At 38.7% G+C, this 26100-nt stretch overlaps 1 protein-coding gene and 1 pseudogene across 3 annotated transcripts in view; one reads left to right on the top strand and one right to left on the bottom strand.

The window, feature by feature from the left end:
- LOC101028617 (coiled-coil domain-containing protein 144A-like) overlaps positions 1 to 26100 on the top strand; it is a 96990-nt gene that overhangs the window by 31392 nt on the left and 39498 nt on the right. For all 3 annotated transcript variants that reach the window (XM_074388337.1, XM_074388336.1, XM_074388335.1), the window contains 5 exons: positions 53 to 877; positions 3525 to 3661; positions 11932 to 11965; positions 12253 to 12391; positions 25878 to 26091. In XM_074388337.1, the coding sequence (XP_074244438.1) occupies positions 53 to 877; positions 3525 to 3661; positions 11932 to 11965; positions 12253 to 12391; positions 25878 to 26091 (1349 nt within the window). The remainder of the gene's footprint in view (positions 1 to 52; positions 878 to 3524; positions 3662 to 11931; positions 11966 to 12252; positions 12392 to 25877; positions 26092 to 26100) is intronic.
- On the bottom strand, positions 20871 to 22140 carry LOC104651616 (D-3-phosphoglycerate dehydrogenase pseudogene; annotated as a pseudogene).

The following is a 26100-nucleotide window of genomic DNA, read 5'->3' as shown; positions in this document are numbered from 1 at the left end:
GGCACCTGAGAAACAAAACAAGCAAATTAATCTTGCACTGTTTTATCTGCAGAAAATGTCCCAAGAACCAGAAATGGCTAAGGATTGTGATAGAGAGGACATACCTGTGTATTCATTACTTCCTCATGTGCAAAATTCTGAGCAAATGTGGATTGAGCAAGGCAAATTAGAATGGAAAAACAAATTCAAACTCATCACAAATGAGTTAAAGCAGAGGTTTGGAGAAACCGGTGAAAAATACAAAATCCCGACTTGTCCTGAGGAAGAGCATCTACTTGATAACTCTACAAGAGGAACAAATGTAAAGGACATTCCCTCTAACTGGACAAATAATATACCTGGCTGTGAGGAAGAAGATGCATCTGAAGTACCTGTCTCTGTGGTATTTAAGACATTTCCTGAACAAAAAGAACCCAGTCTCAAAAATGTCTATCCATCTCATCCATACTCTGGGTCCCTGGAACATGCTTGCCAGTCATCTTGTAAGCTTCATTTACATAAAAATAAATCAGACAGTGACAGTGATAACAAACCAGGCATTGAGCATATTTGTAGCACAGATGAGAACTTTTATAATGATGCACCCACTAAGAAAGCCAGGAACCCAGAAGTAGTTACAGTTGAAATGAAAGAAGACCAAGAGTCTGATTTGCAAATGACAAAAAATAAGAACCGAAATAGTGACAGTTGCAGTACAAATAACTATAAAAACCTGAAACCTGAATTAGAAAATCTGAGTTTTTTATTATTAGATTGTGACAGTACATCAGTACATGAAGAATTACAGCAAGACATGCAAAGGTTTAAGAATGAGGTAGATATGATAGAAGAAGATCTCCTGGCTTTGAAGAAAGAAAACATTCCACTTCAGAAAGAGGTAGGGGTTTACTTGTGGCCATTCTGGTTTTTTCTCTATCAATTATCTGGGTCCATTCTTATTTTCCACTTAAGAAAAGCTTATGAAAAGCATACGGTTTGGTTATCTACATCTGTAATTGTGTATAGAAACAGATGATTTATAATAGACATTTAGGAAAACTTTCTCATAATCTTTGTTTCTTAATCAACCTAAGTTTCTCTGTCAGTCTTCCAACTGGCATATGGATGGGGAAATATATAGCACGTGACCTTCAGAACCAGGAGAAGCATCAAGAAAATCGCTAAAGAAAATGTGATGAGCTCAAGGACTTTTTCCTTTTACTGACTTAAAGATGAGTTGCGTCTAACAATAAGATGGGAATACAGTGGAAAGGAAGCAATGACTGAGAAGAGATATAAAAATGGATATAAAAATGCCACCGGCTGGCCATGGTGGCATCCACCCCTAGTACTAGCTACTCGGGAGCCTGAGGCAGGAGGATCTTGAGCCCAGCATTTCTGGGCTGTAGCATGCTATGCCGATCAGGTGTTCACACTTAAGTTCAGCATCAATATGGTGACCTCCTGGGAGTGGGGCACCGCTAGGTTGGCCCAGGTTGGAAAAGGAGCAGGTCATAAGTAACTCCCATGCTGATCAGTAGTGGGATCGTGCCTGTGAATAGCTACTGCATTCCAGCCTGGGCAATATAGCAAGGTCTCAACTCTTATTAAAAAAAAAAAAAAGAAAAAAGGTATCCAGCCCTGAGAGCTGCAGCAAATATTCCTGGCCAATGAATCTGTTTATTGTGCTTTCATGTTTTCAGGTTTATCTGTTTTTTTTTTTTTTTTTTTTTTTTTGTTTTGTTTTGTTTTTTGAGACGGAGTTTCGCTCTTGTTACCCAGGCTGGAGTGCAATGGCGCGATCTCAGCTCACCGCAACCTCCGCCTCCTGGGCTCAGGCAATTCTCCTGCCTCAGCCTCCTAAGTAGCTGGGATTACAGGCACGTGCCACCACGCCCAGCTAGTTTTTTGTATTTTTAGTAGAGACGGGGTTTCACTATGTTGACCAGGATGGTATCGATCTCTCAACCTCGTGATCCACCCGCCTCGGCCTCCCAAAGTGCTGGGATTACAGGCTTGAGCCACCGCGCCCGGCCTAGGTTTATCTGTTTAACTCAAGCTGTTGGAACTTAGAATTCCATCATGACCACTTTAAATGTTTGTTGACAAGTATATACACTTTAACATATTTGTAAATATAACCACTCGCCACTGTTTCTGTTGAATCAGACCTTTGTTATGTTGCTTAATGAAATATAGTAAGTTTTGGTATATATATATTTTTATATAACTAGTGTAAATGTGTAAATACTCAGCCAAAAACAGTGTATGATGCCAAAGTAGAAAGCTGAGTCTTCTACATGGATTAGGGCAGCCTTCCCACCCTCCACTAAGGCATTAAGTTATTTTGCCCAAGTCACACTTTTTTTTTTTTTTTTTTTTTTTTTTGAGATGGAGTTTCACTCTTGTCACCTAGGCTGGAGTTCAGTGGCATGATCTCAGCTCACTGCAACCTCCGCCTCCTGGGTTCAAGTGATACTCCTACCTCAGCACCCCTAGTAGTTTGGATTACAGGTGTGGGTCACCATGCCCAGCTAATCTTTGTATGTTTAGTTGAGACGGGGTTTCGCCTTGTTGGCCAGGCTTGTCTCAAACTCGTGGCCTCAAGTGATCTGCCCACCTCGGCCTCCCAAAGTGCTGGGATTACAAGCGTGAGCCACCACACCTGCCCCCAAGTCACACTTTTAACCTATCTGATTAATTTGCTGAATTTGTCTGATTCAGCATTTTGTGATTGTATTCTCTTGATACCACAAAATGCTAGGTAATGGCACTTGAGGGGCTTTGGACCAATAATTTAATCTTTTTTGGCTTTGTTCCAGTTATCAGTAGATAGTGGGCTAAAGTAGATTCTAATACTGTATATCCTCCAGCTACAAACTTTTATGGCTATTGAATGTGAAATTTGGGAAGCATCTCGTTTCCATAATTCCACACTAGCAGCTTAGCAGTTTCACTCTGCTTTTTGTGTTGAGGCAGACTTGTATTTCAGTGAGCTTTGACATCCCAGGATTCAAATGAAAAAAACAAACAAACAAACAAAAAAAAAAACGCAAAAGTTAATGGGGGAAAAGAATAGCTTAGTGCAGAAAAGAGAAAGCTTCCTTTCTGTTCCTGAAGCCCCACAGTGTCACATCCTCTCAGTCTGGCTGTTAATGTTGAAGCCAAGTGGTAAAGACAGAAGAAGACATGCTTTGTGTCTTTGTCTTCTTATTTATGTCTGTGCCAGTCAAATGAGGTAAAAATTCGTAATACATATTGAAGGGTGGTTAATTTTTATTGGGAATAAAAGCACAAAATTAAGAAGGGTACTTGTTGAAATTTTGGAAAATTCTGTCTCATTGAAACAGAAATAAAGTTTACAAAACTGTTGATGATACAATTATAATTCTATTATAGTTTTAGATATAATAAAAGTAAGCACAAAGTATTTTAATGACATTATGATAAGTAAACTGAGTCAAGTGATGAAATCAATGAAAACAGAAAAAAATTTTTTGTATTGAATAAGAACAATCATCCTTAACATCAAACTCTCACTCAAGGTTGAAGAAGAAATAAAGCAGCACACAAGTAATAACACGGAATTATCGGGAAGCCTACCTGATGGTGCTGCTGGTGGCAGTGGTGATGATGGACTTCATCAGCAGTTTCCTAGGAAGGAGAATGAAGTGCATGGCAGGTAAGCCTATAACAGCACTTAACAGGAGACAATTAGGTGGGTATGGTGTTTCAGCATTTTGGGAGGCTGAGGCAGGCGAATCACCTGAGGTCAGGAGTTCGAGACCAGCCTGACCAACACAGAGAAACCCCATCTCTAATAAAAATACAAAATTAGCTGAGTGTGGTGGTGCATACCTGTAATCCCAGCTACTCGGGAGGCTGAGGCAGGAGAATCACTTGAACCCAGAAGGTGGAAGTTGCAGTGAGCCAAGATTGCGCCATTGCACTCCAGCCTGGGCAACAAAAGCAAAACTCCATTAAAAAGAAAAAAAACGAGACAATTATGTGCTATGAAATGAATTCTTATTTTGGCTAATATTCATGCTGAACAAATTTTATACTTTTTCTAGGATATTCGGCCCTTTCTGTTGTCAGAAAAATGCAAACTATGAGATGCCATGTTTTCCAATCATATTTTTTATTTAAAAAAATAGGAATCATTGGCAAATATGAGGAAAAAGACATTATCATACACTTTTGTTAAATGAAATTGGCAAATCCTTTTTGCAGGGTAATTCAGTAGCATGTATCAAAATTTCAAACATGTCACTCCTTTAACAACTTCACCTTTGGGATGAGAGCCTACAAGAAAATATTACTTGTGTAAACACGTGCATTAAGGACATTTATTACATGTAGTATATAAGATACAACAGGCTAATGGGTAAATGTATAGTAAGATATATGTACGTTAAGGTTATTTATATATGTTACATATATACTTATGTATAAAGATATTATAGCATTGTAATATCAAAAAGTTGGAGATAGTCTAAATCCTTAGCAATAAGGAAATAGTACAGTTGTCATACCTACAAAATCATGTAGTATGCGATCATCTTAATAAATGAAGTTGTTAGATCTAGAGTGTACTAATTATTTCACAAAGTATATTTAAAGCATTTAGTTTGATGACACATCTTAAGCCAGTTTTGTTGAAATTCTTGTAATATCTGCCCAGTTACAAAAGGAAGCTAGCTACATGCTACACTGACACTGTACCTTGTTAGCAACAGAACTGCTAGTTGTTAAATTTTTGTTCTTTGTTCTCAGTATGTGAGTGCTGAAATACCAGACCCTCAAATTAATCTGTATATTGCCAAGAGATTGCACAAGGGAATTCATATTTCACATAAGCATTTCAGTATATCGGGTAAAACTTACTAAAATACATCAGAGGATCTTAGATGTACTGAACCAAGAGTTAGACAGCCCTTTTTGTAAAAAGTCAGTTAGTAAATATTGCAGGCTTTGTGGATTATAAAGTGAGTAAGTGCGGCTGTGTTTCAAGGAAATTTCCTCGTGAAAATGGGCAGCAGTCTGGATTTGGCCCACAAGCGCCAATTTGCTGACCCTTGTGCTAAAACCAAGGTGCTGTTATGCAGTGAATCCTCTTTTTAAAGGTGCCCTACATGCATGCCGTTAACCTTCCTTTTAAAAAATAATATATTTCAGTAGGGAGCATACCATATTTTTCAACAGTGGCTTCATATAATTTCAACAAATTTGGTTTATAAAATAAGATTATTTTCTGCATTTGTCCCCTTTTATTCCTGTTAATAGAATTCTGTATTTTGACTATTGTTTTTGTTTATTTGATGAGTATAAAACATTCTAGAGTTGGATGATTTTTATCAAGCAAGAAATACTTTTGAAATTTTTAGTCTTCCTTGATCTTTATGTGTTTTCATGAGCAAAATGATAATCAGCTTATATAATCCTAAAGTTCAAGAGGTCTTTTGGTTCTGTAACTTCATGAATTTTTTACTTAATACCTTGATCTGGCATTGCAAAAATGCCATATAGGCATAATTTAAAAAACTTTTAAAGGGTAAAAACATACTATATAGTAATATAAGAATTGAAAAATATAGCTAAACAAGAAGAAAATAAGGTCATCTATGTCATGTCCCTAGATATGTTGGCCTTGAAAGAATGGTTTATACTCATGGATTCAGATTTCCTGTCCATTCACTCTTGAACCGACACCAGTAATTTTCACTCCCACCACTCTTCCAAAATTGTTGTTCTCAAGTTGACCACTGATTTTCACTTCACAAATCTAGACATTGTTTCTTAGACTTCATTTTATTAAACCTGTCAGCCATATTGTACCTGATGGAAATCTCTCTCTCCTCCATAGCAGTGCCATCACTTGGCTTTCAGGATCTCCCTCACTCACCTGGCTTTTCTTCCTGCCTTTCTAGTCCATCTGTCATAATCTGTTTTGGTTTCTTCTCATAGCCCACATTTTACACATTGATGTGTCCCAGGGCTCAGTCCTCAATCTTCTTTCTCATGACTTACTACCTTGAGTGTGCTAATGATTTCCAAATGTGTGTCTCCTGCCTCGATCTCTCTCCTTAATTCCAGACTTCTATACTAACCTGGCATCTCTGTTTGGTTGATCACAAACTGTTGGGTATCACAAACTTACCAGGTCCAAGATTGGGGTACCAGTGTTCTTTCTCATACCTGCCCCTCACATAGTCTTTCCTACTTGCATTAATGGCACTCTTGCAGTTGCTCTGCTAGAAACCAAAGTGTCATCCTGGACTCACCTCTCTCTCTTGACACCTCATGTCTAATCTGTCAGCAGAGCTTGTCAGGAGTACCTGAAGAATATATGCAGAAGCCAGTCATATCTTCCATGTCCAGGCCACCACCATCTGCTGTGTAGATGCATGTAATAGACTGTTAATGGGTCTTTCTGTTTTCTTAAAAGAATCCTCTTTTCATCAATCCTTAACTCAGTGGCCATATTGAAAACATAAGTCAGATGATGTCATTCCTCTGCTCAGACCCATCTGATTGCCTCCCATTTCATTCTGAGTATGTGTCAGGGCTCCTCCTAATACCCCTCTCTCAACTGAAATTTCTGTTTCTTACTCCCTTTGCTCTGCTTCAGCAACACTGAACTTCTTGCTCTTCCTTATATATCATTGTTGCTTAAAGACTCCAGGCATACCTCTGTACTGGGCAGTTCCCTGTGTCTGGGATGCCTTTTCCTCAGATAGCCTCCCAGCTTTCTCCTTCCATTCCTTTGGTTCTTTACTTAAAAGCCCCTTCCTCAGTCAGGACTTTTCTGGCCATCCTAAAATTCTCACTCCTCCTCCTCTCAAACCTGTAAACATTTCTTTTTCCTGCTTTAGTTTTTCCCTCTAACATTATATATTTGCCTAATCTATCTACTTTCATTGTGTGTTTAGTTCACTCTCATGAGTAGGATTTTTGTTGTTCACTACCATATCCTGTGTGCCTAGAAAAGGGCCTAGCATGCAATAAGTAGCTACTCAACAAATACTTACTAAATGAGCAAGTGAAGTTTACCCTTTGGTATATTTTAAAAACATTAGACTGATTCTCATGTAAAAAAAAAAAAATAAATGAAAGAAAGAAAGGCCGGGCACAGTGGCTCATGCCTGTAACCCAGCAGTTTGGGATGCCGAGGCAGGAGGATCACAAGGTCAAGAGATTCAGACCATCCTGGCCAACATGGTGAAACCCTGTCTTCTACTAAAAATACAAAAAAAAAAAAAAAAAAAAATTAGCTGAGTGTGGTGGCACGCGCCTGTAGTCCCAGCTACTTGGGAGGCTGAGGCAGGAGAATTACTTGAACCCAAGAGGCGGAGATTGCAGTGAGCTGAGATCGTGCCACTGTACTCCAGCCTGGCGCCTGGTGACAGAGTGAGAGACTGTCTCAAAAAAAAAAAAAAAGAAGAAAAAAAAGGTTTAATATGGGTTCATTCTAACACTTTTGCTTGGCAGTTATATGCCTTTTTGGATTTTTTTTTAGCTCTTTTTAATAGGCTGCATTCTTTATATTAATAGTTTTCCATTTAGAGAGTAAAGCTCAATATTGTGGTTACTCAGTATTTATTGTTTTATTAAAAATCATGACAGTTTTACTTATGATAAAATGGATCAAAGGAATTACAGACTTCATGGGTAATTTATAAAGAAAAAATATAAAGGTGGTAAATTTAATGGACTTAAAAATTGTTTCCAAGCAATTATGAACCTTCAGTATTTGAAGTTAAAAGTCAGAGTGTATTGCTTTCTACCAGAGAGCTGTGCTGATCAGGCTCTCTGAGCAGCTGTGGATCTTACATAAGGTAGTGGGAGGAGCAGACTTGAAGGATTGGCAGACTCTCAGGACATAAGAGGGTTGACGTGATCTGGAGAAACATGGCTATGTGAGCGAGGCTGCTGTAGGTTGGTTAGCACTCCCAGGCTTGTGGATTAGAGTAAGTTTGTGTTTGATTGCCTGTCTTTCAGAAGCAAGCGCCGACATTGATACTGGTTGATTAATTGACTATATTTAGAACTGGCTATGGGTGGTTGCTTGTTACTACCATGCTACAGGTCAGTTCTTTCCTAAGTCTGAGGCAACTTTAAACTGCAGTTTTCTGTTTAAAAGTTGCTTTCCGTCAACTATGTTCAAAATGAAAATGATTTCATGTTCCAGAACTATATAATTAATTTGGACATATGGGTCAAGAGGAATTGTTTAATAATTGGTCTCAGCAAGATCTCTCTCTCTCTTTTATTTTTATTTTTTTGATGCTTAGTCTTAACCAGAAGAGTTCTCTGCATAGTTAAAAACAAACAGCAGTTATTAGTTTTGTTTCAGTTTTTGGTATTTTCAGAGGCTTCTGCTAAACTCCTAACATAATCTCAAGTGGTAAATGTTTGTCTCTTTGTTAATGTGTGTAGCTATATGATAGTGATACTCTTTTTTTTTTTATTCCTTAATCTATTTTGTTGTTGTTGTTTGCTTTCTGTTCCATGCAATGGTAGTGATGCTATGTGTGTTTTCTTCATAAAAAAGTAATTACAATTTTCTAAAACTAGACTAAACATATAGAAAATTTACCAAATTATTTTATTTTCAAACAAACTTCTATAATAAAAATATTGCTATTTTTGAACTGTATACACTGACATTTAGGAATTTTAACAGTAAGATTTTTTTCTTCCCAAGACATTTTCCTGATTTCTTTAATGTAATATGTGCCTGTTATTTTTAAAACCTTGTTTAAACTGTTTAAATATTATTATATTTAAAAACAAAACCCAAAACATAGAACAGATCTAATTACGAGTTTCATGACTAAGAGTCATTGTCTGTATGCTCCAGCTGTCTGATGTAGCATTCGTAGCATTCATCTTCCATTCTTAGTTTCCTTGTGTTTCACACTCTTCCTTTCAAGTTCCTAGGAAACACCTAGACTCCATGGGACTAATCTTTGTGCTCTCATTCTGTTCTCCAAGTGGAGTCATTTTCTCTATTTTTCCCTGGTGAGCTCCTATTTTGCCTCTTCTGTAAAGCCTTTCTTGTGCTAAAATATAACTTCATATACCAACTCTTTTTTTTTTTTTTTTTTTTTGAGACAGAGTTTCGCTGTGGTTACCCAGTCTGGAGTGCAATGGCACGATCTCGGCTCACCGCAACCTCCGCCTCCCGGGTTCAGGCAATTCTCCCGCCTCAGCCTCCTGAGTAGCTGGGATTACAGGCATGCGCCACCATGCCCAGCTAATTATTTGTATTTTTAGTAGAGACGGGGTTTCACTATGTTGACGGGGATGGTCTCGATCTCTTGACCTCGTGATCCACCCACCTCGGCCTCCCAAAGTGCTGGGATTACAGGCTTGAGCCACCGCGCCCGGCCCATATACCAACTCTTAAACCACACATTGTATCATAATTGTATATTACTTGTTTTTTGAGGCAGGAAATATGTTTTTCTTTATATGTTGGTAATTCATAACCATGTTTTTTAAATTAATGAATTGAGATAGGGAAGAGTTGGAATTTTACAACATTGTTTTTTATTTGTTATCAGTAGAATTATTATAAAACATTGGCTTTTTATAGATTTTTTTTTTTTTGAGACAGAGTCTTGCTGTTTTGCCAGGTTGGAGTGCAGTGGCCCAATCTCGGCTCACTGCAGCCTCCGTCTCCTGGATTCAAGTGATTCCCTGGCCTCAGCCTCCTGAGTGGCTGGGACCACAGGTGCATACCACCATGCCTGGCTAATGATTTTGTATTTTAGTGGAGATGGAGTTTTGCCATGGCTAGGATGGTCTTGATCTCCTGACCTCATGATCTGCTCACCTCGACCTCCCAAAGTGCTGGGATTATAGGCATGAACCACTACACCTGGCCAGATTTTTTTTAAAGTTGTGGTTCTGTATTACATATGAAGGAAGTAAAGAAAAATGAAAATAAAAAATGGACCTCAAAATAATATGATTACACCAATGTTTGAGAAGGCTAATTTAGTAACTCATGGTCTGCTGCAAGTAGATGATGACAGTGGTTAAAGTGAAATAGATGAGGATGAAAGGAGGTAAAATTTAAACGTTCTTTCTTTCTATGAAAAGGAACATTTGCAGTGGTTACTTTTTCTGGAAATAGAATAGTGTAGACTGCCAAAGCTAGAGGATACTCAACTATGTCAACGCTGAAAGACCGATTATTCTGAGGGATGGTGACTTTGACAAGAAGCAGTTTCAATAAATAATTGCTGTGGAATCCTGGCTATTCTGGATAAGCATAGACACCCCTGGAGGGAACATTTACTGGGAAAGACAGTAGAGAAATGGGTGATAACTGAATAAGAATATGGAATTCAGAGACTTTTCTTTCTTTTTTGTTTTAAAATAGAAGCTTTTAGAGTATGTTTGTATGATGCTGGTAATGATCAGGAAAGAAGAACATGTTTATGAGATTTAGTTTTGTTTGCATATCTCAGTGTTTGAAAGCTTGACTCATTATCTTTTATAGCTTTTAGCAAACTAATTGTCCTTAAAATGTTTATTCATGTAGAGTTTTATGGTAAGAGTTAGTTCCTTCAGCATTGTTTCAGAAATGTAACATCAGTCTAACTGAGTATGTAAATGTGAACTAAAATTTAAACTGTTATATATAGATTTTTTAAAAATTGTGAAATAATAAACATGCGAACACTTAGGCCATACTGAATAGAATTTAAACATCCCTTGATGAATAGGTATGATTTGCTAAGGTACTCTAAAATGTCAGGCGTATCAACTTTAGAGTTGTTTAGATTCTGGGGAAAATGGGAGGGTTTTGTTCAAGTACTTTAGAAAAGCTAATTGTTGACAGTCTATCACAGATTATTACTTCTGGCATATAGAGTTTAAAAAAATTTAATCAAGTTGACCCACAATGGATTCTAAAGTTCTAAAGTATCAAAACACCATGTTGCCCTGGACCAACATTGCCATCAGCATGTATTGTGTGCTCAATTAGTATTTATTTGTTAAATGTGTGAATAAATGAGTGAATACCTGAATGAATGCCTGTTGATGAATTTCATTAAAAATGATTTTTAGTTTTTTGAAAGTAGATTTCCTAACTTGCCTCTGTATAAAGTTTTTTATTAGAAAAAAAATTGCAAGATTCTGAAATTATTATTTATAGTTGCAGTTAGAAATGGAATGACTGTATGGATTCATCTGCTGTCATATCTCTTTAAAACACTTGAAAATAAAGGTTACCTTCACAGCATCTTATGAAACATATGTTTTTGAGGTAGAATTCTTGGGTTTGAGTGCTGGGTCTGCTACTGGCCAGCTGTATCGGCTGAGGAGAGTCATGGGGCCTTTCTGTGCCTATTTTCTTTCTTTATAAAATACCTAATACGTTACCAACCTCACAGTGTTACCAACCCACGTTGTTAAAAGGATTATATGAGTTTGACACATGGACAGTGCTTAGAATGATGCATAGTACCTGCATAGTAAGTCTGGAAAAAGCTAACTAATATCATCATTAAATAAAGGATTTCCCTTATATAAGAATGTGAGTAATATTTTCCAAAGTGCCTGTAAACACTGTTTTTATTGAAAAGGACAACAATGAGAAGAACCTGATATATATCTTTTTATCACATAATGCAGGTAACATGTTTTTTTCTTTTGGTTTTACTCTCAGAAAGGTGGACCTAAATTTAATTATTTGGGGTAGTAGTAAATTTCTTTATCCCTTAATGTCAATGTTTCTGTTTATAATTTAATGTCCATTGTAGAAAATTACTGTATTTTGCATTACCTGTAAAAAAAAAAAAAAAACCTGTACACTTGATGAGTAGCAGAAGTAATGCAAATGCAGATATTTTATATGATAAAACAATAGTATTAGATATTCTTTGTATTTTACATCTTTGCTATTTTTCTAAAAGAAATTGTTTCTTTTTTCAGGGCTGAAAATAAAACATCTCCTGAAAAGAACAAGGTATTGTAAAAAAAAAGTAAATGATCTAAAATATTCTTTAAAAAAAAAAGTTCTAAAAGGTAAGGTGGAAAAAAAGGAATATTTTGTTATAAAGCTGTTTGCTTAGAAAAAGTGATTAAAAAACAGCCGTTGATAACTGTACCTTCTAAGAACAATCTGTTTCTTTAAGAAGTACCTGTGTTTTTGCTTGTACAAAAAAAAAAAATGGAGAAATACCACTTCTGTACATTTAGCATATGTTATAAATCTTTCTAGGACATTGTGAAACAGTATTATTTATCTTATAGGTCAAAAACCAAATACATTCTCGAGCTGACTTTGCTGACTCAATGCGACCATCTGAAACAGCCTCAGAATGCGAGTTTTCTCACTCTACTTATGAGAATTTTTTGTTGCTTATTGAACAACTTAAAACGGAGTGTAAAGGTAGGACCATTGCATAAATGCAAGACCTCTTAATATATTCTGCAGTAATGTGTGTATACATTGCTGAGAACTGATGCATGATAGTGAAGCTCATCTCAGAAATATGCTCAATGTTAAAATAAAAAGAGAACAAATGTATACTGTACACCAAAGAGCTATGATAACTCCACTGTACTTTTCTCGGTGTGAATGGCACTCCCAGTCTTTTTGTTGGCTCTGTTTCTCTCCTATGCCTTCCCCCAAAGTCAGGTTACCATTTTTTCCACCTGGAATGCTGCAGGAATTTTAGGAGTCCTAGAACTCTTTTCCCTAAAACCCTACCTCCTAAAACCATGGTCTACTCTGCAATTATAATGATATGTTTTTAAATATTTGAATCTGATCATGTTATTCCTTTGCTTATAACTCAGCTGCTACTACTCATTGCTATAAGGTTAGAGATCTGAATCCTCTAGCTTTATCCTGCATTGTTTCTACCCTTCTCTTTCTCTGTGTCCCACCCAGTGTCTTAGATGATTGTTCCAGCAGTCGATAGTTTCAGTGAGGTATAACTGACACACTATAGACTGCACATATATAAAATGTACAGTTGCATGGACATGTGAAACCATCACCATAATCAAGAGAGTTAACATGTTGATCATTCATCAAAGTCTTTTCCTGTCCCTTTGTATTCCTTTATTAAGAAACTGCTGAATTGTTTCCCAAGGTATTTGAATTGATTTTCCATTCCAACCAGAGGTATATGACATTTCTTGTTGTTCTGTAGCATCTCAAGATCTTATTACTGCTGTTTTTAAAATTTTGAAATTTCAGTCATTATAATGGATATGTATTCATATCATTATGGTTTTAATGTGCATTACTCTAAGGACTAATAATGTTGAACATCCTGTATGGGCTTATTTGCTACGTGTATATCTTCTTTGGTGAACTGTCTTTTCCAATCGGGGTAGCTTATGAACATTTAAAATTGAGATTTGAGTCAGCTTTTATACATACACCAAAGGTTGTCAGACCTTTTATTTTGAAACTAACTTGTGGCAAAATGGTCTCTGTCACAGCCAATCAACTCTGCCATTTTAGTATGAGACCAGCCGTAGACAATGCATATGTTAAAAAGCACAGCTATGACTGTTCTTCAAGATGGCCAAATAGGAACAGCTCTGGAGTGCAGTTCCCAGCAAGAACGCAGAGGCCGCTGCAGGTGATCCTCAGGCAAGCAGAGTCTGCAGTGGACCTCCAGCAGTCCTACAGCAGAGGGGCCTGTTAGAAGGAAAACTAAAAAACAGAAAGAAATATCTTCATCATCAACAAAAAAACGATGTCCACTCAGAGACCCCCATCCGAAAGTCACCAACTACAAAGACCACAGGTAGATAACTTCACAAAGATGGGAAGAAACAAGTGCAAAAACGATGAAAATACCCAAAATCAGAACTCCTCTCCTCCTCCAAGGGATCACAACTCCTCACCAGCAAGGGAACAAGGCTGGATGGAGAATGAGTCTGATGAATTGACAGAAACAGGCTTCAGAAAGTGGGTAATAACAAACTTCTTTGAGCTAAAAGAACATGTTCTAACTCAATGCAAAGAAACTAAGAACCTTGAAAAACGTTAGACGAAATGCTAACGAGAATAAACAGCTTAGAGAACATAAATGACTTGATGGAGCTGAAAAACACAACACAAGAACTTTGTGAAGCATGCACAAGTTTCAGTAGCCCAATTGACCAAGCAGAAGAAAGGATATCAGAGATTGAAGATCAACTCAATGAAATGACATGAGAAGGTAAGATTAGAGAAAAAAGAGTAAAAAGAAATGAACAAAGCCTCCAAGAAATAAGGGATTATGTGAAAAGACCTAATCTACATTTGATAGGTGTAACTGAATGTGACAGAGAGAGTGAATCCAAGCTGGAAAACACTCTTCAGGATATTATCCAGGAGAACTTCCCCAACTTAGCAAGGCAGGCCAATATTCAAGTCCAGGAAATACAGAGACCAACACAAAGATATTCCTCAAGAAGAGCAACCCCAAGGAACATAATTGTTAGATTCACCAGCGTTGAAATGAAGAAAAAAATGCTAAGGGCAGCCAGAGAGAAAGGTCGGGTTACCCACAAAGGGAAGCCCATGAGACTCAGAGGATCTCTCGGTGGAAACCCTACAAGCCAGAAGAGAGTAGAGGCCAATATTCAACATCCTTAAAGAAAAGAACTTTCAATCTAGAACTTTTCATATCCAGCCAAACTAAGCTTCATAAGTGATGGAGAAATAAAATCCTTTACGAACGAGCAGTTGCTGAGAGATTTCATCACCACCAGTCCTGCCTTACAATAAGAAGCACTAAACATAGAAAGGAACAACCAGTACCAGCTACTCCAAAAACATACCAAATGGTAAAGAGCATTGACACAATGAAGAAACTGCATCAACTAATGGGCAAAACAGCCAGCTAGCATCAAAATGGCAGGATCAAATTCACACATAACAATATTAACCTTAAATGTAAATGGGCTGAAGGGCATTACATAATGGTAAGAGGGTCAATGCCACAAGAAGAGCTAATGATCCTAAATATATATGCACCCAATACAGGAGCATCCAGATACCTAAAGCAAGTTCTTAACAGACTACAAAGAAACTTAGACTCCCTACATAATTATAGTGGTAGACTTTAACACTCCACTGTCAATATTAGACAGATCAACAAGACAGAAAATTAACAAGGATATCCAGGACTTGAACTCAGATCTGGACCAAGCAAATCTAACAGATATTTGCAGAACTCTCTACCCCAAATCCATAGAATATACATTCTTCTCAGCACCACATCATACCTCTAAAACTGACCACATAATTGGAAGTAAATCACTCCTCAGCAAATGCAAAAGAAGGGAAATCATAACAGTCTTTCAGACCACAGTGCAATCAAATTAGAACTTAGGATTAAGAAACTAACTCAGAACTGCACAACTTCATGGAAACCAAACAATTGGCTCTTGAATGTGGACTGGATAAACAATAAAATGAAGGCAGAAATAAAGATCTTCAAAACCAACAAGAATGAAGACACAACATACCAGAATCTCTGGGACACATTTAAAGCAGTATCTAGAGGAAAATTTATGGCAATAAATGCCCACATGAGAATCAAGGAAAGATCTAAAATCGACACCCTGTCATCAAAATTGAAAGAGCTAGAGGTGCAAGATCAAAAAACTCAAAAGCTAGCAGAAGACAAGAAATAACTAAGATCAGAGCATAACTGAAAGAGATAGAGACACAAAAAACCCTTTAAAATTAATAAATTCAGGAGCTAGTTTTTTTGAAAAGATCAACAAAATAGATGGACCACTAGCCAGATTAATTTAAAAAAGAGAGAAGAATCAAATAGATGCAATAAAAAACAATAAAGGGGATATCACCACCAATTCCACAGAAATACAAACTACCATCAGAGATTACTACAAACAACTCTATGCACATAAACCAGTAAACCTAGAAGAAATAGATAAATTCCTGGACACTTGCACCCTCCCAGGCCTAAACCAGGAAGACGTCAAAACCCTGAATAGACCAATAACAAGGTCTGAAGTTGAGGTAGCAATTAATAGCCTACCAACAACAACAAAAAAAGCCCAGGTCCAGATGGGTTCACAGCTGAATTCTACCAGACATACAAAGAGGAGCTAGGACCACTCCTTCCGAAATTATTCCAAACAATCCAAAAAGAGGGAATCCTTCCCAAATCATTTTATGAGACCAACATCATCCTGATACCAAAACCCGGCAGAGACTTAGCATGAAAAGAAAACTTCAGGCCAATATCTGTGATGAACGTAGAAGCAAAAATCTTTAATAAAATAATGGCAAACTGATTGTAACAGCACATCAAAAAGCTTATCCACCATGATCAAGTAGGCTTCATCCCAGGGATGCAAGTCTGGTTCAACATACTCAAATCTGTAAATATAATTCACCACATAAACAGAACCAAAGACAAAAACCACATGATCATCTCAATAGGTGCAGAGAAGGCCTTCAACAAAATTCAGCAGCCCTTAATGTAAAAACTCTGAATAAACTAGATATCAACGGAGCATATCTCAAAATAACAAAAGCTAATTATGACAAACCCACAGCCAATATCATGCTGAATGGGCAAAACTGGAAGCATTCTCTTTGAAATCTAGCACTAGACAAGGATGCCCTCTCTCACCACTCCTATTCAATAGAGTATTGGAAGTTCTAGCCAGAGCAATCAAAGGATATTCAAATAGGAAAGGAGGAAGTCATATTGTCTCTATTTGCAGACGATGTGATTGTATATTTAGAAGATCCTATCATCTCAGCCCAAAATCTCCTTACTGATAAGCTTCTTCAGCAATGTCTCAGGATACAAAATCAATGTGCAGATATCACAAGCATTCCTATACACCAATAACAGACAAACAGAGAGCCAAATCAAGAATGAACTGTCATTCACAATTGCTACAAAGAGAATCAAATACCTAGGAATACAACTAACAAAGGATGTAAAGGATCTCTTCAAGGAGAACTACGAACCACTGCTCAAGGAAATAAGAGAGGACACAAACAGATGGAAAAACATTCCATGCTTATGGTTAGGAAGAATCAATATTGTGAAAATGTCCATACTGCCCAAAGTAATTTATAGATTCAACACTATTCCCATCAAGCTACCTATGACAGCCTCTTCACAGAACTGGAAAAAACCACCTTAAACTTCATATGGAACCAAAAGAGAGCCCGCATAGCCAAGTCAGTTCTAAGCAAAAAGAACAAAGCTGGAGGCATCATGCTACCTGACTTCAAACTATACTACAAGGCAACAGTAATCAAAACAGCATGGTACTGGTACCAAAACAGAGATATAGACCAATGAAACAGAGCAGAGGCCTTGGAGGCAATGCCACACATCTACAACCATCTGATCTTTGACAAACCTAACAAAAACAAGCAATGGGGAAAGGATTCCCTGTTTAATAAATGGTGTTGGGAAAACTGGCTAGCCATGTGCAGAAAGCAGAAACTGGATCCTTTCCTGACACTTTACACTAAAATTAACTCCAGATGGATTAAAGACTTAAACATAAGACCTAACACCATAAAAACCCTAGAAGAAAATCTAGGCAAAACCATTCAGGACATAGGCATAGGCAAGGACTTCATGTCTAAAATACCAAAAGCATTGACAACAAAAGCCAAAATAGACAAATGGAATTTAATTAAACTCCAGAGCTTCTACACAGCAAAAGAAATAATCATTAGAGTGAAGCAGCCACCAACGGAACGGGAAAAAGTTTTTGCAATTTACCCATCTGACAAAGGGTTAATATCCAGAATCTACAAAGAACGAAAACAGATTTACAAGAAAAAAACAAACCCATTTAAAAGTGGGCAAAGGATATGAACAGACTTTTTTCAAAAGAAGACATATATGAGACCAGTAAACCTATGAAAAAGTGCTCATTATCACTGGTCATCAGATAAATGCAAATCAAAACCATGTTGAGATACCATCTCATGCTGCTTAGAATGATGATCATTAAAAAATCTGGAGACAACAGATGCTGGAGAGGATGTGGAGAAATAGGAACACTTTTACACTGTTGGTGGGAGTGTAAATTAATTCAGCCATTGGGGAAGAGAGTGTGGTGCTTCCTCAAGGACCTAGAAACAAAAATTCCATTTGACCCGGCAATCCCATTACTGGGTATATATCCAGAGGATTATACATCATTCTATTATAAAGACACATGCACATGTATGTTCATTGTGGCACTGTTTACAATAGCAAAGACCTGGAACCAACCCAAATGCACATCAGTGATAGATGGGACAAGGAAAATGTGGCACATATACACCATGGAATACTGTACAGCCATAAAAAATGATGAGTTTGTGTCCTTTATAGGGACATGGATGAATCTGGAAACCATCATTCTCAGCAAACTGACACAAGAATAGAAAATCCAACACCACATGTTCTCATAAGGAGATGTTGAACAATGAGAACACATGGACACGGGGGGGAGCATCACATTCTGGGGTCTGTTGCCAGGGAATAAGGGAGGGACAGTGCGGGTAGAGAGTTTGGGGAGGGATAACCTGGGGAGACATGCTAGATATAGGTGACGGGGGGATGGAGACAGCAGACCACATTGCCATATGTGTACTTGTGCAACAATCCTGCATGTTCTGCACATGTACCCCAGAACCTAAAGTGCAATAAAATATATTTTAAAAACAACAGAGCTGCATTCCAATAAAACTTTATTTGTAAAAATAAGAAGCTTCCCCACAGGTTGGATTTTACCCGTCCCTATTATGTGATCATGATTGTGAATAAAGACAGTTTTACTTCTTCTTTTCAACCCAGATAGCTTTTATTTCCTTTTCTTGCCTAACTTCACTGGCTTCAGTACAATGCTGCTCAAATAGTGAAAGGAGACATTCCTGTGTTCCTGATCTTACAGGGAAAGCATTCAGTTTTTCATCATGATGCGTGTTAGTTGTAGATTTATCAGAGATGCTCTTTATCATGCTGATGGCCTTCCCTTGTATTCTTCAGTTACTAAGAGGAATTTTTTTTAAAATCAGGAATGAATGTTGTATTTAATCAAATGCCTATATCTACTGAGATGGTCATATGATTCTTCTCTTTTAGTTTGTTAATGTCATGAATAACTGATGTAAAACCAACCCTATGTTTTGGGATCAACCTCACTTGTTTATGATGTATTATCCTTCTAATATATTAGATTTGCCAAAATTTTATTTAGAATTTTTTAGAAGGCTATCTTTTAGAGTAGCTTTAGCTTCACAGCAAAACTGAAAGTAAGACACAAAGATTATCCCTTTACTACCTGCTTCCCACACGTTCATAGCCTCCACAATGATCGGTCTCCCTCACCAGAGTGGTACAGTTGATCTCATTGATGATCCTGAATTGGCATATCATAATCACCCAAAGTCCATAGTTTATATTAGAGTTCAGTCTTGGTGTCTTAATTGCTGTGAATTTAGACAAAGGTATAAGGACATGTATTTATCATTGTAGTAGTATCCAAAGTAGTTTCAGAGTTTTAAAACTCCTTTGTGCTCCGTCTGTTCATCTTTTCCCACCTTCCCCAACTCCTGGCTACCACTGATTATTTTTTACTGTCTCTATAGTTTTGCCTTTTCTAAAATGTCATATAGTTGGTATTCTACAATGTGCAGCCTTTAGACTGCATATTTCACTTGGTAATATGCCTTTGTGGTTCCTTCATGTCTTCTCATGACATGATAGCTCATTATTGCATGGCTGTACCAGAGGTGGTTCTGTCACCTAAAGGAGGGTATCTTGGTTTCTTCAGAAAGTGGTTAAATTTTTATGTCCACGTTCATGAGGGAGTTTTTCTTTTTTGTAGTATCATTGTCAGATTTTGGTTCAGGGTAATGCTAGAGTGACAGGATGAGTTGTATTTCTCCTTTTTTTTTTTTTTCCTTTTTGAGGGCTAGGGGAGAGGCCATGTAAAATTGTCATATTACTTATTAAATATTTGGTAGAATTCACCAGACCATAGCTATCTGGGCCTGGAGTTTCCTTTCTAGGAAGGCTTTACTTATGCCTTGTTTTCTTTTATAGATATAGAACAGTTCAGGTTATTCCTTCTTGATTGAACTGTGGTAGTTTTTATTTTTCAAGGAAAGTGTCGGTTTCATCAAAGTTGTCATGTTTAGTCACATAAAGCTGACCTTATTATATTGCTATTCTTTTAGTGTCTGTAGAATCTATAAAATATCATATTGCTATGTTTCTGAAATTAGTAATTTGCATCTTCTTTTTTATGATCAACCTGACTAGATAGTTTTATCACTTTTTTTGACCTCCTCAAACTGTTTGGTTTTAATCAGTTTTTTTACCTATTGTTTTTCTGTTTTATTGGTTTCATCTTTGATGTTATGGTCTGTTCGGCCCGCTATAACAAAATACTGTAGACTGGGTGGCTTATAAACAACAGAAATAGATTTCTCACGGAAGTCCAGCATCCAGGTGATGGCAAATTTGGTGTCTGGTGAGGGACCAATTCCAGGTTCATAGATCCCTTTTTGCCCCCTGTGTCCTCACATGGCAGAATGGGTAAATGAGCCCTCTGGGTTCTATTATATAAGAGCACTAATCGCATTCATGAGGCTTGGCTCCCAGGAGCTAATTACCTCCACAAAGCCCCACCTTCTGATAACATCACCTCTGTGATTAAGTTTCAGCATAAGCTTAATAACATAAACTTAAGTTCTGGGAAGATGCAAATGTCAACCATGGCATATGTTTATTTATTCATTTATTTATTGCTGGTAGGGTCTTTATTAGATGGTTATTGCTGTACTACAGGGTCAGATGAGCGCCGTGTAAGCAGTGTCAGAGGCCTGTGTGTTCAGCCCAGGAATGTGGATCTTCTCTCCCTGTTGATCACAGTGGGTAGGTTTCTTCAGAAAAGCCCCAGAGGTGGGGACCCGTGAGCCCCAAGGTTAGAAGTAGAAGTGGAAGGCCTCGGTCACATGCTACTTCCACGCTTCCAGGCTGGGCAGCAAGGAGGAGATGCCCATGACGTGCCAGGTCTCCCCGTCTGACACCAGTAAAGTCTGGTAGGACAGCAGCCGCATGCCTGCCTCTGCCAGGAGGCCAGTCATAGTAGGCAGCATTGCAGGGTCAGAAGCCTGAGTCTGGAATAGGAGCAGGGGCAGGCCCCTGCAGAGAGGCACTTCTGGCCTGAGGACAGCTCCACTGAGCCCCTGCAGCACAGGTGTGGTGCCCTGGACCAAACCCACAGCCAGGTAAGGGGCGCCTGCCAGGGCCACGGCCAGGAGACATTCCCCAAAGCCCTGCTCCCCTGGTGGTGCCGGGCTGTGGGAGGTGGTGACATTGAGGCCAACCTCTTTCACCAGCAGCTTGGCGTTCACCAGGTCCACATCCGCCTGCTTGGAAGCCGCCTTCAAGAGGCCGACCATGACTGCAGGGCTTAGGCAGTTCCCAGCATTCTTCAGGGATGTTCCTTGTGTTATCACCTGGATAGTCCCTTTGGGAGACCCAGCCCAGGCTTGCATCAGTGTCCCCAGAGCTTCTGCCAGACCAATCCAAGGCTTAGTATGTGGAGAGAAGGCGCTGGTAAGGGCCTGGGCATTTACAACCCCTGTGAGAGATTTCCCCTTCACCATGTCCACGAACTGAACAGCAATTTCCTCCCCACAGTGGCTCTGCACCTCCTTGGTGCTGGCGCCCAGGTGGGAACAGCTGATGACATTCTCATGGTCCACCAAGGTTCGGTCCCTTAGTGGACCATGAGAATGTGGTGGCTCTTCTGTAAACACGTCCAGCGCAGCCCGAGCACACTGGTCTGACTGCATGGCCCGGAGCAGGCTGCCATCATCCACGATCCCTCTGCGAGCGCAGTTCACCACATGTACCCACTTCTTGCACTGGGCTCAGGTGCTGTCATTCGATAAGCCTGTGGTAGAGGGCAGGAGAGGAGTGTGCACAGTGATGAAATCACAGAGAGGCCAGATCTCCAGGGGCAGCTGCTGAAACACCAAAGGAGGCCGAGACCTCTGGGGAAATGATGGGGTCATACCCTATCGTCTTCATCCCAAAGGACTGCATCTGGGTAGCCACCTCTCTCCCAATCCTTCCCAGGCCAAGAATTCCCAGGGTCTTTCCATTCAGCTCTGTTCCCATGAACTGCAGCTTGGCGATCAGCTCCTCTCTGCTAAGGTTCTTCTTCTCCATCACCTGCAGCCCTCCATTTTGCAAGATCCTCCTTCAGCAAGGGTCCAGGCTGTCACTGATGAGCACTTTCTGCAGATTTGCAAAGGCCATTGCTGGAGGTGGCCTCGGAATCGGCCGCTGCAAGTGGAGGTGCTTAAGCCGAGAAGCTGCGTTTGGGCCTGGCGTGCCGGAGTCGGCGTATGTTTATTATGTCATTTCCTCTGCTTGCTTTGGGTTTAATTTGTTCTTTTTTTAGTTTCTTCTTCTTTTTTTTTTTGGGGGGTGGGTTGCTTAAGATAGAAGTCAAGACCATTGACTTGAAAGTTCTAATATAGACATTAAGTGCTAAAAAAATTTTAAGTACTGTTGTGGCTGTTTCACAGATGTTGATATGTAGTATTTTCATTTCGTTCACAATACTCTTAATTTCTCTTTGCATCATGTGTTTGACCTAGGGTTATTTAGATATGTGTTACTTTTTGAATATTTTGATGAGATATTTTGTTACTGATTTCTGATTTGATTGCTTTGTGGTCAGAGAACATACTTTGTATGAGTTAAATCCTTCTGACTTAGTTCTTTTACTAAGCTTGATTGCAGAACCTAGAATGTGTTGTGTTTTGGAAAGTGCTCCCCGAGTACTAGAGAAGCATGGTGGTGTTCAAGTCTACCCCTTCTTGCTGATTTGCTGCTCCCTTGTTTTATCACTTACTGAGTAATATTCAAATGTCAGACCGTACTTGTGAATTTGTCTATTTGTTCTATCAATTTTTGCCTCATATATTTTGAAGCTGTTATTAGGTATGCAGTCATTTAAGATTATATGTTCTTGATTAACTGAACTGTTAAAAGTCATGAGGAAATGACTGTTTATAGCTGGTAAATATTTTTGCTGTGAAATTTACTTTGGTGTTAACATAGCCATTTCTTCTCAGGCTTCTTTTGTCAACTCTTAACCTGCTATATCTTTTTCCGTCCTTCTGAACAATTTGTGTTTTTAAATTTAAAGTGTTTTTCTTTTCTTTCTTCCCTTTTTTTTTTTTTGAAACAGAGTCTCACTCTGTTGCCTGGCTGGAGTGCAGTGACACAACCTTGGCTTACTGTAACCTCTGCCTCCTGGGTTCAAGTGATTCTCCTGCCTCAGCCTCCTGAGTAGCTGGGGGTTACAGTTGCATGCCACTACACCCAGTGTATTTTTAGTAGAGACAGGGTTTCACCATGTTGGCCAGGCTGGTCTTGAACTCCTGACCTTGTGATCCTCCTGTCTCAGCCTCCCAATGTACTGGGATTATAGGTGTGGGCCACTGCACCCAGCCTAAAGTTCTTTTTTTTTTTTTTTTTTAATAGGAAGCATGTAGTAGGTTCTTGCATTTTTATCCAATCTGATAATCTGCCTTTTACATGAGATTTTTAGGCCAGTTTCATTTATTTTATTTTTTTTTTTTTGTTTTTTTTTTTGTTTTTTTTTTTTTTTTTGAGACGGAGTTTCGCTCTTGTTACCCAGGCTGGAGTGCAATGGCGCGATCTCGGCTCACCGCAACCTCCGCCTCCTGGGCTCAGGCAATTCTCCTGCCTCAGCCTCCTGAGTAGCTGGGATTACAGGCACGCACCACCATGCCCAGCTAATTTTTTGTATTTTTAGGAGAGACGGGGTTTCACCATGTTGACCAGGATGGTCTCGATCTCTCGACCTCGTGATCCACCCGCCTCGGCCTCCCAAAGTGCTGGGATTACAGGCTTGAGCCACCGCGCCCGGCTTTTCAGTTTCATTTATAATATGCTTATTAATACAGTTAGGTTTATCTGTCATCATGCTTTTTGATTTCCATTGATCCCTGCAGTTCTTTGTTCTCTTCTTTTTCTGCTTTCTTCTCAATTAGTCTAGTAATTTTTGTGATTTATTTTTAATCTCCCTTTTATGGCTTATTAGTGATAACTATTTTTTCTATCTCAGTGGTTGCACTACAATTTATAGTGTATGATTTTAACTGATCACAGTCCATCTTCAAAAATATTATGCCATGCCACATATGGCATAAGAAAATTACAAATGAAAAACCAAACATCATATGTTCTTACTCGTCTATGCTATGAGGATGCAAGGACATAAGAATGATACAGTGGAGGTTGGGGACTTGGGGGCAAAGTGTGTGTGTGGGGGTGATTGGATATTGTATATGCTGCTTGAGTGATGCTTGGGTGCACCAAAATCTCAGAAACCACTACTAAAAAATTTATTCATGTAACCAAAGACCACCTGTTCCCCAAAACCAATTGACATTTCTTGAAAAAGGAAAATTAGAATAATGTACTTTTATTTCCTCTCTCCCAGCCAGACACTTCTGGATTTGTAGGGTTATAGTTTTCTTTAAATTTAAAAAGTTTTGGCCATTCTCTTTATATATATATATTTTTGTCTCTCTTTTTCCCTCTTTCGGGACTTATTCCTGCTTGAAGTTTTCTCGTAGTTCGCTGATGTCTCAAATTTATGAAACTTCTCTTTGATGATGTCTAATCTGTGTTCACTTCCATTATTGTAGTTTTCATTCCTGACATTGTAATTTGAATCTCTACAAGAGTATTTTGCTTTAAAAAATATATATCTCTTCCATGCCTCTGCCAATCTGCTTGAGCTTAATTTTGATATACGGTTGAGTTGCATATGAACAGTTTGATCTTTCCCGTCTTCCTTTTATGTTTTATGATTTGGTTGAGTTTCCCACTCCTGAAGCAAGATCTTTGTGACGGCTCTATTCATTCTCATGTGAAGTCTGAGTTTTCCCAGCATCACTCATGGGAGTGGACACTCTTTTTGGCAACTTGTGAGCAGCAGGCATGTTTCTTTCCAATTTTTTTTAGATGTTTCTTCCCCTTGGTCTGGGGCAGTTTTCTGGCACACATGCACTGCTAGATACCCAGGTGGTATTTTTGCAGATCTTCAGTGTTCTTTCCCTGTACTTTGTCTCCTTTCCAGTGTTCTGTTTTGCGATCTCTGTCTGCCTTGGCTTTACCAGACTCTCAGCTTCATCATCTCATCTCAGGGAATCTGGTAGACTCTTTGTCAGTTTTTTCTCTCTGTGTGATAGCCTGGAAACTCTGTGAAGGCAGGGAGCTGGAGCGTTGGTATGAATTCCATTTGTTTCCTGTCTTACGGGATCATTGCCTTCATTACCTGAAGTCCACTGCCTGGTAAATCATTGTATAATATATTTTTTCTGTTTTCCTTTTGGTTATTTCAGGCAAGAAGGTAAACCAGCACTTGCTGTCCATCGTGGCCAGAAGCAAATTGCAGCAGAGCTTCGGCACCTGCTGTCGACTGCTAGAATGCTTTTCTGCCCCTTTGCTTAAGTGCTTCCTTCTCACCCTTCGTTTCTTGGTGTAGTCATCTCTTCCTCAGGGAAATCTTTCGTGGGCCCAGTATGATGAAATTCTCCTATGTGATCATGGAACTCTGTTTTCTTACACCATCTACCTGAATTTGTAATTGTCACTTTTGTTGTCTTTGTTCCCCACTACACTTAAGACTAAATGAGAGTAGAGGTCTCGTCTGTTTTATCTGCAGAACTTAGTGGAATGTCTGCTACACTGTAGGCACTCAGTGCATATTTGTTCTGTGTATGAAGGAGACAGTGTTTACAAATGCACAGTCCTTTTTACCTAAAAAGTATTCATATGTTTTATTTCTACCTTGTTTTCTCCCTGACACAGATTCTGTTAGCCTATCAAGAATCAAGGATGCATTTCATTTATATGAACACTTCCTGGAACTTAAGAATAATAACTGTGAACGACTTACAGCAGAAATTAAACACATGGGAAATACGGTTAGTGTACTACAAAAGGAGCTATCTGAAACAAAAGACACAAAATTACAGTTAGAGCATCAGAAAATTGAATGGGAACAGGAGCTGGGCAGTTTGAGGTATGACAC

This window comes from Saimiri boliviensis, chromosome 17 (genome assembly GCF_048565385.1).
Source record: "Saimiri boliviensis isolate mSaiBol1 chromosome 17, mSaiBol1.pri, whole genome shotgun sequence".
In the NCBI taxonomy this organism is placed as follows: domain Eukaryota; kingdom Metazoa; phylum Chordata; class Mammalia; order Primates; family Cebidae; genus Saimiri; species Saimiri boliviensis.
Note: the sequence above shows the minus strand (reverse complement) of the source record. Positions and strands in the feature narration are given on the sequence as shown.